The following is a 19,837-nucleotide window of genomic DNA, read 5'->3' as shown; positions in this document are numbered from 1 at the left end:
TGTCACACTCCACCTTTTTTGTTTCCTGAATCATCACAACATCCGGATTCTCTGACCTCAGAAAATCTTTAGCCACCCTTCGCTTATTCCTTGAACCCAAACCCCTGGTATTCCAACTGATTATTTTCATGGAGAAACCTCACAGACCCTAAACCACCAAACCAGTTCCAACAGGTCTCATATACCTGTGGAGCATCTACTCTTCCTCCTGGAATAAACCTTAATATCCAGAGAACTTAAAACCTCACGCACTTTATCCATTTTCTTGGGAGACAGGCCATCTATTTGGAACTCGCCACCTTGGCTAACTGTAACCAGGTTGGAAACCTCCTTAGGCAAAATGGGTTTAGACTTACTGGGGTTAACACTCTCGAACATCAGGTTTGAAGAAGCAAATTGGACCTCCGCCTCATCACGGACAGGATTGCCATCATATTTTTGATAAAAAGTGCCTACAACATCTTTTTTAGAAAAAATTTCAGAAATTACTCGATTTTCCATAGGAGACTGAGAATGAGAGACTGAACTAGGAAGATCTGGACCAAAGGGACTCGACATAGGAAGTGCCAAACCACAAGAAGGGGTAGAAGAAGACTCGGGTGACTGAGAAAGAGAAGACAGGCATACCTCCAAGTTTTCCACTACCGGCATTTCACAATTCCCCTTAAAGCTGAGCCCTTTACCTCTGATTTCTGGATTAGAAGGTAAAGAATTGTGATCGAAAGGGAGTTATGCATAGGAAACCAGAATATCTGACGCCAACCTCTACAAATTCCGCATTGGCAGCTCAACACTAAATCAAAATGATTCCAAAGGTCCTCTTTCAATAAATTTATTCAAAATTCTAGTATCACTCCTGAGAACACTGATGTTGAAAATCCTGCAGTAGCTGAAAATGAAGCACCTCCTATAATCTAAGTGTCAACATATTCTAGGAGAAAGCAGCCCAAAGTTTCTTTGCAAGATCCAACTATTGACTCTAAAACAGGTAATGGAAAAGGTAATCAAAATCTCACCCTAAGTAATGATCTAGATTTACCTATTCCTCTCAAAAAAAGGAACTACATCTTGTGCAATTCATCCTATTTCTCAGTTTGTGTCCCTACAGAACCTCTCACCTCAATATAGGGCCTTTACTACACAATTGACAATCATGCAATTCCCTGCAACCATTGAGGAAGCTCTAAGCTTGGAACTATGGAAGGAGGCTATGAAAAGAGAAATGAAAGCATTAGAGAGAAACAAGACTTGGGAGATAGTGGTTTTGCCAAAAGGATGCAAGACTATGGATGAAAATCGATTTATACCATTAAGTATAAAATTGATAGCTCAATGGAAAGGTACAAGGCAAGACTTATGGCAAAAGGTTACACAAACTTATGATGTTGATTATCAAGGCACTTTTGCCCTAGTAGCTAAGATGAGCATCATCCAGATTTTATTGTCTCTAGCAACAAATCTAAACTGGTCATTGCAGTAATTTGATGTAAAGAATGCATTCCTCCATGGAGACTTGGAAGAGGAGGTATATATGAATGTTCCACCCAGTTTTTCTTATAAAAAATGGTGTGACAAAGTCTGCAGGTTAAAGAAATCTCTATATGGGCTTACTCAATCTCCAAGGGTCAAGTTGGAAGGTTTACCAAGTCCATGGTGAGAAGAGGTTACAAAAAAGTCAAGATGACCACACGTTATATATCAAACATTCTACTCATGGAAAGGTATTCACCCTAATTGTGTACAAAGATGATATTTTGATTACTGGAGATGATTTAAGTGAGATTGAGAAACTAAAGTCTTATTTAGCAGCTGAATTTGAATTAAAATCTACTAAGTCTTAGATTCTTCCTAGGAATTGATGTAGTAAGATCAAAATAGGGTATTTTTATATCCCAACAAAAATTGTGGTGGATTTACTTAGAGAAACAGGATTAGTGGGGTGCAAGTCAATAGAAACACCAATTGTGGCCAACCACAAGCTTGAGGACATAAAGGAGGAACCTCTTGTTGACAAAGGATTTATCAGAGGATGGTGAGGAAGCTCATTTATCTCTCACACACCAGACCTGATATTTCTTATGCAGTTAGTGTTGTGAGTCAATTCATGCATTCTCCACTAAAATCTCACTTGGAATCGTGTATAGAACTCTCAAGTATCTCAAGTCTTCTCTAAGCAAGGGAATTTTATACTAGAATAATGGAAATCTCCAATTAGAGACCCACACTGATGCAAACTGAGCAGGATCCCTAATTGATAGGAGATCTACTACAAGGTATTGCCCTCTACTTAGAGGTAATCTTGTCACTTGGAGGAGTAAGAAGCGAAGCAATCAGTGTTGGCTCAGTATAGTGCAAAGGATGAATTCAGGGCAATGGCCAAGAGATTTGTGAGTTACTTTGAATTAAGATAGTGCTTGCAGATCTTAAAGTAAAGACTCAAGTGCCTACGATGGTATTTTGCAACAATAAAGCCTCTATAAATATAACACATAATCCAGTGCATCATGACAGAACCAAACAAGTAGAAATCAAACGACACTTCATCCAAGAAAAAATGGACAATAAGCAAATTTGTACTCCTTATGTTGCTTCAACTAAGCAATCGACCAACTTTCTCACTCAATATTTCATCAATTCTTGGACAAGCTTGACATGCAAAATCCCTTTGCATCCACTTAAGGTTGAAATTTTACCATATAAAGTTCCTAATAATCTTAGGAAATCTCCCTAATCTTAGGAAATCTCATTATCTATAATTTTGTTCCTTTCCTTGTATCATATCCTAAATTTTAGTGATCCTGTAAATACACAGGGTCATGACCCTAGAATTATGCCTAAACAGAATACGTAGTTTCCTAGAATATACTACCAGCTGTGTATATATCCTTCATTTTCATTTTTTTTTTTCACTTTTAACAATGAAGTACTTCTTTTTCTAGAAGAGTAAACAGGATTGTACAAGGACATGCAATGGGAAATAACACCTTAAGCAACACCAATTGACCTTTTGAAAACCAGGAGGAATCAGTTTGCCCATTTAATCTTCTTGTATTCTATGCCCTAATTTCACCAAAAAGAAAAAAATGAAAAAGGCCAGGCATTTAGATTCTTGAATCAGGAAGTTTTGAAATGCTATCAAAACCACACAAAAATAGAAAATAAAAAATAAAAATACTGGTTCAACCACAAGAAATGAACTAGTGATGTATTTAACCATATTTCACAAACCAAGCATTTCTTGGTTGCCTAAGATGCTAGAATAAAGCCAGAACATGAGTAACTGAAAAAGGAAGCATCAACTTACAGCAGCAGAAGAGCTAAGGCCTGAACTGTCAAGTCCCTCGGAGCCATTGATGAACCCTATAATACCCTGAAATAATTGAAATGGAAGATTATATACCTGGAATCAAGGGTCCCATATTTCCAGAAATGACAAAATATGTTACATATTAACTACATCCAAAAAACAAAAAAAAAATATTCAAACAACATGTCCAAAAGAGTTGACATTACTTCAATGAAGGCCAAAAAACTTTCTAACTGGAAACCTTGAAGAAACAAAACTAAACAAATATAAAAACTACAAAGGACTCCAGTATTTTGGAAAGGAAAGTTTCTGGAGTTCCTATATGCTGGTCCCACTAAAAGTTTGAACTCAAACTAGAAATTCACAAAAAATAAAAATAAAAATTTGGAAAACATGAAGTAGAAAGGAATTTTCCATGTTCTAAAAATAGTAAATAGTAAACTGGGAACAATTAAGCTGTAATAACAAACTCATGACTGAACCAAATAATCCATATATGCAAAATTACTAATATACTCCTGCTAGGAATATAATAAAAATCCTATACAATGAAAATCACAAATGAACCCAGTTTTCCATTTCTTGTCAATGTGATCAGCATTGGTTTGAAGAAGCATAAAGAAATTGAACCCGAAAACCAAGAATCAAAAATGAACATTTTCCACTAGATTTGGTTAAGCAAGATGCCCATTCCTAAACAAACATGTAAAATGGATAGAAGAACTTGCCAAAATCATCTTGTCCTAATTATATGCTTCCAAAAAGACTAAACAGAGCCATAAAGATCTATTTACATGTGGTATATGGGAACATTAAGGTATTTAAACTTGGGCTTTCAATATATGGCACAAGGTCATCATATATTGATAATAAAGTCCCAAAAAGAACGATGGGCATATCACCAACCTGGGAGAGATGATTCTCTCTACTTTGTAGAGCATACAGGGCTCCTCTGGCATACCTTCCCCAATCACATTCTTCCTTTGATTTGGATGAACCATTTGTAATGATCTTGTCATTTTTCAAAGCACTATGCCTTGGGTGCTGAATTTCATCAACTCTGTAGAACCAGAAAAAAACAAAAAAAAACCAAATCTAATTTCATTATATGCCACATGATAGAAATAGTGTAAAATCTACCAACATGATCCATAGCTAATCTCTATGAGGATGATTACATTACAAGTTGCATTATCTGGGAATATAATGATAAGTCCAGAGCTTCCAGCTTCTATTGCAGGTTGTTTCATGAGTGCTAAAAGATGTCTTTAGTTAATAAATAAATATAAATACAAATAAAATAATTCAATCAAACAAACCAATATCAGACACCGCATTAGACACTAAAATGCGAACTTAATCAGAACGCAAATAATTGAGAGATGCTATTGTAAAGTGAAACAGATTCCTTTTATTGAATCCACTTAGCCAACATAATACAGGCCATATTGGTACAAACTACTCCCTGTGGAACAAAGAAAAGTATAGGCATAAATTTAAAAAAAAAAAAAAAGAGGAACTCTCCTGTCAACCATGAGGAACTCTCCTGTCAACCATGGCACGAACTGTTTACACAGAGAGAACCAAATCATGTTCTTTCAACTTCCTACCTGGGAGCTCAACTCAAATATTCACCTACTTTTCTTTTTTCCATAAGATTCACAAAAAGGTGGCTGTTTTCTGTATTTCTCTCCAATTTCATTTGACAAACCTACTATACCAGCTCAAGATCACCTCCATTGTTGGTCTAGGACAATTCATGCTACACCAAAAGGCCAAATCAATCACAGATCTTGGGCCACTAAGCAGTGGAGCAATAAATAATAGATAGATCCGACACCTCTGTTGCACATGCAACACCAGTTTGTGAGAGACATTCTTCTCATCAACTGGTCAACGGTCAAGATCTTCTATTATTACTTTTGAGATTGGAAACTTGATATTTGCATTTCATGAGTTTTATAAAAATAAAATAGAAGATTTGAGTGAAATATTCCTTATTTGGCTAACTACCATTAGATATCGCCAGTCCTTCCCCAACTAAGCTCCTAACAACAAATTTGATCCACAAAAAGTAACCAAACACCTCCAGCTCCCAATCATGAAGGTTCGTGATGAGATTAATGTTACAGAATTTCCCTGTTTCCAACTATTAACAATGATCCACTACTTTGCCTTCTCAGTTTCTAAATACCATAAATCTCTGGAAAGCCCACATCTTCAGCAGGTTATCATCATACCACAAAACATCTCAAAACCTCACCCTTTGCCCATCCCCTACTGCAAAATGAGTAAGTATCTAAAAAATGTCCCACCATCTCCATACTCTTCCGTAGTCCCCTCATGCAGACCCCTCACTTTCCCTGAGCAACAATTCCTATTCCCTAACCTTCATGAGTTATACCTCCACAGTGCGCACATCTTGAAAGTCATTTTTCTAACAGTGTCTTAGTTAGCAGATTCAAATCTATCTTCTCCACTGTGACAGAGCAAGGGTTTTATGGCATCTTCTATTCTCCCTTTTTGGCGTGTTGTGGGTGCTCCCTTCTTCGGTTAGAGGGACACGTTTAAGATGGCAAGGTTCTTTTGTGGGTAAAAAAAGGAAAAGGGCATGGTAGGCACCCTTATGCCTTTTTTGAACAATTTGGTAGGAAAGAAACAATAGGGCGTTTGAAAATGAGGAGTGGGTAGGTTCAAGGGCTTAAATTTTCTTTCCTTTGTAATCTTTGGGTGTGGTGTAAGTTGCATATAGTTCCTAGTCCTCTTTCCACCATAGACTTTGTGGACTGGTTGGGTTCGGGTTGAGGGCAGTTGTTTTTTAGTATCCCCCTCTGTTTTATGTGATGCCTTTAGTTGTGTTTTGAATACTTCCTAATGTTCCCATATATTTTGGAGTGTTCTTTTGATGTTTCTCTTTTATAAATTTCTACTTTTTTTTATAAGAAACAACAAATATATATATTGATAGAAAAAAAAAGTACAAAAGAAGGATGAGGAATCCTCCCCCAAAGATAAAACTAAACAACACAATAAAAGAACAAGAAACTACACTATGAAAACTACTCTCTTGGCCAGACCATCCCGTTGGAACTACACACTGCTAGCCAATCTAGTTGTAACACATTAAGGGGAATGCCCTTACAAACCATGGAACAAAAAGCCCAAAGAGAAGCAAAGAACTGAAAGGAATCCCATAGATTCTCTAAGTTCCTAGCTTTGTCCTCAAATATCCTAACATTTCTTTCCCACCACACAACCCAAATTAAAGCAATGCATGCATTTTGCCACAAAACTATCCCTCTCTTGGAAATGTCAAAGCCTTTATAATTGATGGACATCATGTCGGAAATGCTTCTCGGAGGAACCCAATCCATCTTGGCTAGCTGAAATAATATGTGCCACAACCTCATTGCCAAAGAACAATGTAGGAAAAGATGATATGTTGATTCTCCTTGCCTCATACACAACTTACAAATGTCAGGACTAAGAGCTTTGTATGGTCTTCTCAATTGTAGCAAGTCATTAATATTTACCTTCTTGTGTGCCACTAACCAGACAAAGGACTTGACTTTAAAAGGAACTTGAGAATTCCATACAAACTTAGTAGGGAAAAGTGGAGATAAATCGGGTATTTGGAACAAGGCTATAAAGAAAGACTTGACTGCAAACAATCCTGAAGAAGATAAAGGTCAGGATCACGCATCTGAAGCCGAAGTGGATAAATGCATACCATCAAGAGATCGCATGAGACATTCTAGATCTTCTATCTCATAATCTGAAAGATTACGACGAAAGTTAAAAATCCAAGAGAAAGGACGAGCAAAACCAAGAATTGAAGATATAGGAATATTTTTATCCGTGACTACTCTAAATAGTCTTGGATATTGGGATCTCAAAGGCTGGTCCCCCCACCACAAATCTTCCCAAAAGCAAATTCTTTCCCCATCTCCTACCACAAACCGAGTATACTTGGAAAAACCCTGAAAGACTTGTGCAATAGCCTTCCAAGGACAACGATGTGACCATCTGACTTAAGTGTTGGCATCCCAACCATTGGAATGTGTCCCATAAATGCTTAGAATGACCTGATGCCACAAAGTTGTACTCTCCCTAGGATACCTCCACAACCATTTCCCTAAAAGAGCGAGATTCCTTAAAGAAATCTTCCCAAACCCTAATCCCCCTTTTATCCTCGGCTTACACACTACATCCCAACTAACAAGATGATCTCTTTTACCTTCCCCAACCCCTAACCAAAGGAAATCCCTTTGCAATCTCTCAATTTTTGCAGCCACTGAAGCGGGAATCTTAAACAGGGAGAGAAAGTAGCTAGGAATGTGGGAAAGGCATTAGTGGATAAGAGTTATCCTACCATCGAAAGATAAGTAAGTCTTTTTCCACCCATCTAATCTCCTCGAGATTCTCTCAATCACTGGATCCCAGAATCCACAAGCAATTGGATTCCCTCCCAAAGGAAGACCCAGGTAGAGTATAGGCTAATCAGAAGCCTTGCAGTCAAGCAACAAGGCCAACCTACAGAGATGATTCTGATCAAGGTTGATGCCAAAAAGATTACTCTTGTCAAGATTGACCTTAAGCCTAGAAATTTGCCCAAACACTAACAATAAACTCTTGAGAGTTTGCAGTTCTTCTGTACAAGAGTTAGAAAAGAAGATGGTATTATCTACGAATTGCAGATGGGACACCCTTGTTCTATTCCTAGCTACCCTGAAACCCTCTAACATATTTCTTTCCTCAGCTCTCAACATCATCCTGCTCAACACATCTACGACAGAAAAGGGGATAAAGGGTCACCTTGCCTTAATCCTCTAGATGCCTTGACCCACCCTTTAGCATTTCCATTCACTAGAATAGCATAGAAGACCGAAGACAGACAACCTCTCATCCAATTCCTCCATTTAGGACTAAACCCCTTCTTTTCCAACACGTGATCCAAAAAATCCCAATTCACATGGTCATAAACCTTTTCAAAGTCAATTTTGAAACTCCTTCCTCCCCTGATCGCCTTTTCTCATCCACTATCTCATTGGCTATAAGAACTGCGTCCAAAATTTGTCTCCCTTGAACAAAAGCACCTTGAGTAGAATGGATAGTTTCATATAGTACTCCTCTTAATCGCCCTAATAGGACTTTGGCTATTACCTTATAGAGACAAGTGATCAAGCTAATAGGTCTAAAATCTAAAATCTTCTTTGTCTAGCTTTTTTTGGGCAAAAAAACTATGAAGGAGGCATTGGTGCTTTGATTAATAATCCCGCTACTGTGAAACTCTGCAAACACCCTCACTAAGTCTTCCTTGATCACATCCCAACAATCCTGAAACATTGCAATGGTAAAACCATCAGGCCCCGGCGCCTTATCCCTATCTAACTGAAAAATGGCATTAAAGATCTCTTCTTCGACAAAAGGGGAATCCAGCCTAGAAACACTCTCTTCTAAGATAGGGGACCAATCTATGCCTTCTACTCTCCAAGACTCTCCAGGAGGACTCAAGTAAAGCTTTTCAAAATATAGTAAGATCTCCTCTGTGATGCTCTCGGAATTATCCAACATCAAACCTCTTTCATTCTCCAAATACTTGATGAAATTCCTATTTCGTCTGCCGTTAGCCACTTTGTGAAAAAACTTTGAATTGCAATCCCTGTCTTTAACCCATTTCACCTTAACTTTTTGTCTCCAATGAATTTCTTCCCTCAAAATTAATTCCTCTAGCTCCCCTTTTCTTAAAGCTCTTTGAGCTTAAAGATTAGAAGAAAGAACCCCTTCTTGCTCAACGGCATCAATGTTGGCTATTTCATCTAAGATGCTTTTTTTCCTTTCCTTTAGCATTCCAAAAGAATTCTTATTCCAATCTTTCAATTTTGCCTTAACATATTGTAGCTTCCTCATGAACTTGTGACTTTCCCAACCATTTCCTTCAAATTCTCTCCACTAACTACTAAAGCACTCTTTGAAACTTGGATGTTGCAACCACATATTCTCAAACCTAAAAAGGTGTTGGGCCCCACTTGAAAGGATTGGTATCCAAAACAATCAGCCAATGATCCGATGTCCATCTAGGAAGAACTTCTTGAAGGCTTTGAGGGAAGAAAAGCTCTCACTCATTTGAGTAAAGAAACCAATCCAATCTCTTGCACACAGGTGACTCTTGCATGTTTGACCAAGTAAAAGGGACGTTCCCGTAAAGGAGGGTCAAGTAATTCACTATTAGATAGTGTATAGTTATTTAGGTTATTTACTTTTCCTTTTTCCTTTCCTTTCCTTATTGTATTGTGGGTCCCACTAACATGTATATATATACCCAAGTCCAATGTGTATTCTTTATAGTTTTTCAATAACAATAATTAGGGATTCTCCCTTTTTCTCTCTCTCTTCACATGGTATCAGAACCTAGTGTCACGGACTTAGTCGTTCACTAAGCTCGTGCGGCACTTAGACAAGCCAAGACGCTTGATCTTGCTAAGTCAGCCTTGCTCCCAATACTTAGCTCGCTCGGCTAAGACCCTCGCGACTCAAAAGCTTAAGAAGCTTGGTAGGCAACTCCTTAAAGAATGGAAGCTCTTTATTACTCAAAGAAGCTTTTACAAGTGCTTGGAAGCTCACTTGCTTGGTCAGGAAGTGATTTGGGTGGTGCCTTGGCCAAATGAGGCCCTCACCTATTTATAGGCACCAGGGGAACTCTCTAGAACCTTGGAGGGTTCCTTACAAATCAAGAATATTCTAGAACATCCTACCCTATTCTATGTACAACCCTATGTACAAGAATATATAAGAGATTCCTAGAAGTCTCTAGAAAGCCTTGGACTCCTCCCATGCCTTTCACCATAGTGTAGAGATGTGTGGACATCTCTAGGCATTTCTAGAACCTTCCACACTCTTCCCACCAATGACTTAGTGTAGATGGCTCCAGGAGTCTCCAGAAGCTTCCCTCCTCCTATATAAGCCCATGGGGAGGGTCATTTGAAGCATCTTGTGACACTAGGGAGAAAAAAAAAACCCTAATTATTTCCGGTTTATCTGTGAATCCATTCTGGGAAATCTTTCAATGACCGTGTTTCATTCCGGTCACCCTTCCCATCTCCTAAAGCTTCCGATCAACTGTATCGCCGTCAGAAAACCCTCACCGCCAGCGACTTTTTCCGGCGAAGTCCTTTTCCAACACCGACCATACCATCAGGTGCGCAAGGAGGAGATCTTCAACTTTTCTCAAAGCACCGGAGGGAGAATCCCGGCCACGTGTGTCTCTTCTCTGGCGGCTTGAATCTCACGCGCCGACGCTTGAGGCACTTTCCGGCCACGCGCTTCCACCTCCAGCCTCACCTGACGCCGTCTAGCCACCCTCCATTTGCGCTTGTGTCATCTGAGCCCTAAAAGTGCATTTTTTGGGGTTTTTTGTCTCCGCCACCCTCTAAACCTCCTTTCCGGCGACCTCCGGTGACTTCCTCTCCACCCCGAGCCTTGCACGTGTCTTAGGAAGTCCGCGATAAGCCGTATTAGGGCTCTCTTCAATCCAAACGTATTTCATTCTCTAGATAAGTAGATATGGCTACTAAAAGTTTAACTTTTTCCTCTATCATATCTGGATCTCCTATGATTACTTCGGAGAAATTGATTGGGAGTGAAAATTATTTGTCCTGCCTCTGTGAAGCTTTGGTTTATAGGTCAAGGTTATGAGGATCACCTTGTTACGCAGGAAGCGGATATCCCTGAGGTTGACAGAGTACAATGGAGGAAGATAGATGCACAGTTATGTAGTGTGTTATGGCAATCAGTTGATCCTAAGATTCTGCTTCATCTTCGGGCCTACAAAACATGCTTTAAATTTTGGAATCAGGCGAAGGGGTTATACACGAATGATATCCAACGTCTTTATAAGGTGGCTTCTTCTATTGTCAATGTCAGACAACAAGATATGGATTTATCTACTTATATTGGCCAGATTGCCTCTCTTAAGGAGGAATTCTTGACCATGATGCCTTTTACTACTGATGTTGGGGATCAACGAACACAGATTGACAAATTCTTCATGGTTCTTACGCTTATTGGCCTCCGTCCAGATCTCGAGACCGTCCACGATCAGATTCTTGGCAGTTCCTCTGTTCCATCCTTGGATGATGTGTTTGCTCGCCTCCTCCGTATCTCCTCCACTCAGACTTTGTCATCTGATAACACTTCAAATTCTTCTGTGTTAGTTTCTCAAACTAGCTCTCGAGGAGGATGCAGTGGTAACCGAGGTAGAGGCTAACGTCCTCATTGCACCTACTACAATAAGCTTGGCCACACTCGTGATCGGTGTTATCAGTTACATGGGCGGCCTTCCCGCACTGCCCACGTGGCCCAGTCATCTGATCCTCAGTCGCCTCAGCCTCCCAGTTCTTCCACATCTCAGGGTATTTCCCTCACTGATAGTGAGTATGATGACTATCTCCGCTATCAGGCCACCAAGTCAGCTTCTGTTGCTTTTGTTGCCCAGACTGGTAATGCTTCTGCTTGTCTTACCCACACATCTTCTCTTGGACCTTGGATTCTAGATTCTGGCGCTTCTGATCACATATCTGGTAATAAGGATCTTTTCTCTTCTATTACTACTACCTTTACCTTACCTACTGTTACTTTAGCTAATGGTTCCCAAACTATGGCTAAAGGTTTTGGTTTCGCTCATCCTCTCCCTTCCTTACCTCTCCATTCTGTCCTTTATGCCCCTGAGTGTCCTTTTAATCTTATTTCCATCAGGAAAATAACTCGCACTCTTAACTGTTCTATCACTTTCTCTGATAAATTTGTGACCTTGCAGGACCGGAGTACGGGGAAGACGATTGGCATAGGACGTGAGTCTCAAGGCCTCTATCACCTCACCGCGCCTTCCACTCCTGCAGTTTGCATTTCCACTGATGCTCCCCTTCTCATCCACAGTCGCCTGGGCCACCCTAGTCTATCCAAGTTCCAAAGCGTTTGAATAATCAGGCAAAGTCTCCTTTTGAACTTGTCCACACTGATGTTTGGGGTTCTTGTCAGACCGCGTCTACTTTAGGATTTCAATATTTTGTCACTTTCATTGATGACTATTCTCAATGTACTTGGTTATTTTTAATGAAAAATTGAGCTGAGTTATTCTCTACTTTTCTGAAATTTTATGCTGAAATCCAAACCCAGTTCAATATTTCTATTCGTGTGTTGCGTAGTGACAATGCTAGGGAATATTTTTCTACACCATTTACTTCATTTATGTCCCAACATGGGATCATTCATCAGTCTTCTTGTGCTCATACTCCTCAACAAAATGGGGTAGCTGAACGTAAGAATCAACATCTTGTTGAGACAACTCATACTCTCCTTCTCCATAGTCATGTTCCTTTTCATTTTTGGGGGGACGTTGTTCTTATAGCATGTTATTTGATTAATCGTATGCCATCATCTGTATTACACGATCAGATTCCTCATTCCCTTCTTTTCCCTGACCAATCACTTTATTTCCTTCCTCCTCGTGTTTTTGGTTGTACTTGCTTTGTTCATATTCTCACTCCTGGACAGGACAAACTTTCTACCAGAGCCACAAAATGCATCTTCTTGGGATATTCCAGACTTCAAAAGGGTTATCGTTGTTATTCCTCTGAGACTCATCGCTACTTTCTCTCCGCTGATGTCACTTTCTTTGAGGACTCACCGTTCTTCTCCACCTCTGAGTCTTTTCCTGTTTCTAAAGTCTTACCCCTTCCCATTATCTCCCCACCTGATGCAGTGTCTTCTCGCCCACTTTAGGTTTATCATCGCCGTCATCGTGTCGTTGTTCCTCCTTCTTTGGTCGAGGTACCTGCTGACTCACTTCCTATCCCTTCGGCTTCTCCTGCCCCGGCTCTGCCTCCTTCTGCTGACTTACCCATTGCTCTTTGGAAAGGTAATCGATCTACTCGTAATCCTCATCCTATTTACAATTTTTTGAGTTACCATCGATTATCTTCACCCTATTCTGCATTTGTTTCTGCTATATCTTCTGTTTCTCTTCCCAAGAGCACCCTTGAGGCTCTTTCCCATCCAGGCTGGCGACAGGCAATGGTAGATGAAATGGCTGCTTTACACTCCAATGGCACTTGGGATCTTGTTGTTTTACCCTCTGGTAAATCTACAGTTGGTTGTCGTTGGGTCTACACAGTTAAGGTTGGCCCTGATGGTCAAGTTGATCGCCTTAAGGCCCGCTTGGTTGCTAAAGGCTATACTCAGGTTTATGGTTCTGATTATGGTGACACTTTCTCTCCTGTTGCAAAGATAGCTTCTGTTCGTCTATTGCTCTCCATGGCTGCTATGCGTTCTTGGCCTCTTTATCAGTTAGATATTAAAAATGCATTCCTTCATGGAAATCTTGCTGAGGAAGTTTATATGGAGCAACCACCTGGTTTTGTTGCTCAGGGGGAGTCTGGTTTAGTGTGCAGGTTACGCCGTTCTCTATATGGCTTGAAACAATCTCCTCGAGCATGGTTTAGCCATTTTAGTTCTGTTGTTCAGGAGTTTGGCATGTTCCGCAGTACAGCAAACCATTCCGTTTTCTATCATCATAACTCTTCGGGGCAGTGTATTTATCTGGTAGTTTATGTGGACGACATCGTCATTATAGGCAGTGATCAGAATGGTATTCAAAAAAGCAACACCTTTTCACCCACTTTCAGACTAAAGACTTGGGGAAACTCAAATATTTCTTAGGGATTGAGATAGTTCAATCCAGTTCCGGTGTGGTTCTTTCCCAAAGGAAGTATGCTTTAGACATCTTGGAAGAAACCGATATGTTAGACTGTAAACCAGTAGACACTCCTATGGATCCAAATGTCAAACTTATACCAGGACAGGGGGAGCCTTTAGGAGATCCTGGGAGATATCGGCGACTTGTAGGTAAACTGAACTACCTCACCATTACTCGTCCAAACATTTCTTTTCCTATAAGTGTGGTTAGTCAATTCCTACAGTCACCATGTGATAGCCATTGGGATGTTGTAATCCGCATTCTTCGATATATCAAAAGCACACCAGGCCAAGGTGTGTTGTACGATAACAGAGGTCATACCCAAGTTGTTGGTTACACAGATGTAGATTGGGTTGGCTCACCCACAGCTAGACGTTCCACTTCCGGGTATTGTGTTTTTATTGGAGGTAACCTAATATCTTGGAAGAGTAAGAAACAAGATATAGTGGCCAGATCTAGTGCTGAAGCCGAGTATCGAGCTATGGCTCTGGCAACATGTGAACTCATATGGCTGAAACATCTTCTTCGGGAGTTGAGATTTGGAAAGGATGAATAGATGAAGCTCATCTGTGACAACCAAGCCGCTTTGCATATTGCATCCAATCCAGTCTTCCATGACAGGACCAAACACATTGAAGTTGACTGTCACTTCATTAGAGAGAAGATCGCATCAGGATGTGTGGCGACTAGTTTTGTCAACTCAAATGATCAACTAGCAGATATTTTTACTAAATCTCTCAGAGGTCCTAGAATTAAATACATTTGTAACAAGCTTGGTGCATATAACATATATGCTCCAGCTTGAGGGGGAGTGTTAAATAGTGTATAGTTATTTAGGTTATTTACTTTTCCTTTTTCCTTTCCTTTCCTTATTGTATTGTGGGTCCCATTAACATGTATATATATACCCAAGTCCAATGTGTATTCTTTACAGTTTTTCAATAACAATAATTAGGGATTCTCCCTTTTTCTCTCTCTTCACATTCATAATCTCTTATAAAACCATCAAAATCCCTCATGCTAGAAGTAAAACTAGAACCACCCAATTTTTCTGAACTTCTCCTTATAACATTAAAATCACCGCCCACACACCATAATGAAAAAGTAAGGCCAAACAAACAACACCATAAATTTCTACTTTTTACCCATCAAGAAAAAACAAACAAACAAAACCCCTCCCCCAATTCTTAGGAGAGCACACCACCATTTCCTCCAAGCCTAATTTTACTCTCATCCTCTAGATCAGCCCATAAAAAATCTCTTGACAGCTTTTCCAATCCCTTACCAAAATTGAGTTGATAACAACAATAAGGTAAAAGGGAAAGATGGACATTTTGCCTCCTCCAGCTTGTCAATCTTCCACCAATCTCTCCACAACTGAATTCCACACTTCCTTAGTTTTATGATCTCAATCTAAGATTCAAATTGATAGAAGGCAGAAACCCCACCTTTTGTCCAAATAAGTGTTGCCAAATTATGAACATCCCACACCAGTTCCAGAGACATAAGTTTGCTCTTCACTAAATTTGCCATGAAATGTGAAACAGAGTAGCATGCGTCAGAGATATCTCATTTAGTCAATATCTACTTTGTTTCCATAAATTAAGTGAAAAACAACCACTCCTACATCTGACCCAGAAACTCTCCATATAAGCACCTTTACTACTGAGTACCTCCATCACAATGATGAAGTGGAACAGAAAAACCCCTATTGAAGGACCCTCAAACTCTTGAAGAAGCCGATCAAGGTCCCACTAACAAGGACAAAGGATTGAACAGCTGAAATGATCGATTTTATTCAATCAATCCATATCTGTTATACCCTACCAATGTAAGCAAGTAAAAGAGTAAACCTTAATGATCATACGCTTTCTCACTATCTGGTGCACTCAAACCCCAGCCCTTAAAAGGGCATCACGTGATCCTACTATCAGCCTTCTTAAAGCCTGTCACGTTCTCTAAACTAGAACTAGCACAATTAACTTATAAATCCTAATACCAAACTAGTAGGTCGAAGTCTTTTAATTTCTCTGCACACTGTTTTTTAGACAAACATAATAAAAGAAGCATTCAACCAAGGTTTGGTGTTTTCCAACAGCAAGCTAGATCCCCAATGTTGCCCCACTAAAATGGATCAGGTATTGGTTAGGTGGCTAGAGTTAGAGGCTTATAATGGCTGTGACTGCATGAGTATACAACATCCCAATCTACTTCATCCAACTTGAGAAGAAGGGAGGTTTTGTGACTTCTTATTGGACTAATGTCATCCTAAAAGTGACACATATCAGCAGTAAAATGTTGATAGAACTCTAGAACAATTGTGATCATAGGCTTCTGGCTGCATTCCTGCATACTTTGATAACATTGCTAATATGTCAATATATGTCTCGATATTTGGACAGAAGTTTTTGGTATTTTAAATAACTGCCCTAAACAATGGATATACCAACAAAAAGATTGACAAGGCAATAAAAATATAGGACATCAAAAAAATAGTGCTGTCATTGTGCATGTATTAGATTATTTCCTCCTTGAAAGTTTAATATTTTCTTCCCAGTTTGCTTTTTTTGGTTGTTAATATTATTGATTTTGTACACTTTGTTTTTATGAGATATAAAATATATATACAATATACATGCATACATATACACACACATATACACATAACAAGAAGATGCACCAAAAAAAAATGGATAATCTGATTACAATACTAACCTTGTGCTATTGAAATATATTACATGAGCAATAGGAAAACAACAACAGAATAATGAAATACGCTCCCATACCTGAACCTAACTTCTCCTTTAAACTGTCCTGACTGCAGTAAAACCTATATAAGAAGTTTCAACTGATTAGAAAGAAAACAATAAGGAAACTGATCAGAGGAAACCTACATGAAGGATTGCTTTAGGGATGAGATTTGGTTGCATTTATTTTATAACTTCATAAAAAATAGTTAATTCTCCAAAAATAAGATCATAGTTTAATGGTATGCTTCCCACTAGTATAACCATAATCGATATAGCTAAGGCATTTTTAAGGAGTCCTATCCAACCCAGTCATGAAATGTCCTCTGACAATCTAGGATTCATGCTAGAGGTCCTTTAATGTGCCAAAAATAGGAATAATTATTTGACATTGAAAGTTTGGCTCAAAGAAAAATTCTGGATCATGTTTTAGACAAACTATGAATATAACATATTTTTTATATCTTATATTGTTCAAGTGCATATATAATATAATAATATAGAACATTTTTTTGAGCTTCTTATACACAGTAATATAATTTAATGATTGCAATTCTTAGTATAGAAATTTAGATAAATTAATCAAAATCATTTGTTTTTCATGTCATATTGCTATATATAAAAATAAAAATATATAAATCTATTGTTGTCATTGGAATGTTCTTGTCTTATTTAATACACTTCCCGTGTCCCTTGTCCATATCCATCCTACATTATAGCAATCCAGTTAGAAATTACTGAGACATCCCTAAATTTTCATGATGTTGTGAAGGAAAAAGACAAACTTACCTGAGAGTCACCAGACGGAATAAATCCAAGTAGTATACCTTTATTAACTGTCACAGCTGAAACAACTCCACCCTGCAAAAAGTTAAAAATCAAATACAAAGAACACACTTTGAATGCTTGATCTAGAATCCACAGGATTCAGAAATCCCTAATATTTATTAGCATGTCTAAACAAATAAATTCAACTCATGAAATGCCCTAGTTGAAATGTGACTAAGTAGGGCCAAGGCAAACAAATGTTGCTGCAATCTTGATCAACCATTTCGATTTAATTTTCTGGGAGATCGATACCCTTTTCACATTGACTATAACCAAAATTATTTGGAGATATGTAGGAAATACCGTGCAAATGTGGGACAATATTGTGGAGTTGAAGAGAAACATCCAAATACATGTCTTATTCTTTTCAATAATCCATACAAAACTCTTAGTCAATAATTGATTTTTATTTTTTTTTTGATAGCCCTTAATCAATAATTTAATTTATACAAATCTTACAATTCCTTGGATTCACCAAGGAAAAAAAATACCAAACTAACCTGATGATCAATATGAGCTCCCAATGGACAAATCCTATATGGAGAGACCACCACTCTAACCTCCTTAGAATTTCTCCCTGCCATTTCCGCAACCACCTTTCTTACTCGATCCAACTGAAAAACAATAATGATAATAATATAATAAATCCCTGCCATTGAGGTTTTTGTTGAGTTGTCCTTAATCGCATAAAAACATACATATTCCATTTCCTGATTCAATTGCTCTAAAATTGCAAATGCACCATCATGGAAACTAACGAATCGCCACTAAAATTATGAGGTGAAAAAACCCATGTTGCAATAACAAAACCCAGAAAAATTCATGGCAGATTATGGAAAATCTTCGTAAACAATGCAGATCTAAAGCAAACCAAAACAACCTATGAGGAGTAAACCACATCAGATCGACAATTACCTCTTCTTGCGAAGGCCAGGACACCCCCTCCATGATCCAAACACACAGAGAGTTAGCTTTTCTCAGGAATTCGGGGACTGGTATGAGAGGGGGAGACGGTGAAGTAGAAGAAACGAAGATGGTGGTTACTAAAAAGCCAAAATCGGTTGAAATGTCCGTGATTTCATTTTATCTTATGGGACGACGGTGGGTGTTCAAAGCTTTTCATTTGTCTAAATACTGTACGATGTTTACCGTTCAAGTTCGAAATTACTTTCCTAGAAAAATAAATTCCATCAATTTTAAATATTTTAAATTTTTGTCCTTTTTTGTGAGTTTGTTGCTATATTTATCAAATCGACTCCCCATCTGACTTACAAAATAAAATTTAAGACAAAATATAAACAGTAGAAAACAAAAGGAAAATTATTTGAAAGAGCTTAAAAAAATAATTAAGAAAGTAAAAATGTCTGTCTTGGAAAACCATAAAAGGGAGAATTGTGTGATTGAAAATATGAATTTACCCCGACCGCATCAAGCAGCGGAGCGGAGCCTAGTGGGCCTAGGATCATCCCCTATGTAACCTCACCTCGAAAGTCGCAAGGTGAAGAACGCGTTTGTTTTCTCATTTTAAAAATAAAATAAAATAAGAGGAAATTTTTTTAAAAAATCGCAAATCTTAAATCTTAAAGTTATGTTTAGTTCTGAAAAACGTTAAGGCTACGTTGGACTCTCGAAAAGTTTGAAGGAAATTTGGATAAAAAAAAAAAATTAAAAGAAAAAGTAAAATAAAGGAAAATAAAAAAATTAATTCAAGTAATAAATTACTTTTATATCCTTTTTCAAACTTTTCTCACTTGTTGAACTTTTTTATATATTGATAAATAATTTTAAAATACATCAATTTCTTAATAATTTTAATTATATTTGACTTTTTTATTAAAAAAATAATTTTCTTATATTTGATTATCCTATTAAAAATATTTTTTTTTAAAATCAAATATAATTAAAAATTTATACTTTTAAAAATTATTTAATCTTGATATGAATGTGTTAAGATACTTAAATGGGTTTGAAATACCAAATAAAAATAATTTATTGGGTTTTAATTTTTTTTTTTTTTTGACTTTTTATTTCCTCTTACTTTTTTATTGTATTTTCTTTCCCTTACATTTTCCCTCAATTTTTCCAACAACCAAACATAGCCTAAAAGAAATTAAATGTTTTTAATTAAAATAAAATGGAAATTTTATTTTGGAGTAGTTGAATATTTAAATTATCTAAAATTAATATAAAATAAAAACTTTC

At 37.9% G+C, this 19,837-nt stretch overlaps 1 protein-coding gene across 1 annotated transcript in view; it reads right to left on the bottom strand.

The window, feature by feature from the left end:
• LOC100261773 (galacturonokinase) overlaps window positions 1-18,755 on the bottom strand; it is a 59,868-nt gene extending 41,113 nt beyond the window's left edge. The window contains exons 1-6 of the mRNA XM_002264492.4: window positions 18,551-18,755; window positions 18,136-18,249; window positions 17,597-17,668; window positions 16,847-16,890; window positions 4,214-4,367; window positions 3,305-3,370 (exon numbers count right to left, since the gene is read on the bottom strand). Coding sequence (XP_002264528.1) covers window positions 3,305-3,370; window positions 4,214-4,367; window positions 16,847-16,890; window positions 17,597-17,668; window positions 18,136-18,249; window positions 18,551-18,583 — 483 coding nt within the window. The 5' untranslated portion in view covers window positions 18,584-18,755. The remainder of the gene's footprint in view (window positions 1-3,304; window positions 3,371-4,213; window positions 4,368-16,846; window positions 16,891-17,596; window positions 17,669-18,135; window positions 18,250-18,550) is intronic.
• Window positions 18,756-19,837: the final 1,082 nt, after the last annotated feature.

This window comes from Vitis vinifera, chromosome 11 (genome assembly GCF_030704535.1).
Source record: "Vitis vinifera cultivar Pinot Noir 40024 chromosome 11, ASM3070453v1".
Classification (NCBI taxonomy): domain Eukaryota; kingdom Viridiplantae; phylum Streptophyta; class Magnoliopsida; order Vitales; family Vitaceae; genus Vitis; species Vitis vinifera.
This window is presented reverse-complemented; position numbering and strand designations above follow the sequence as displayed.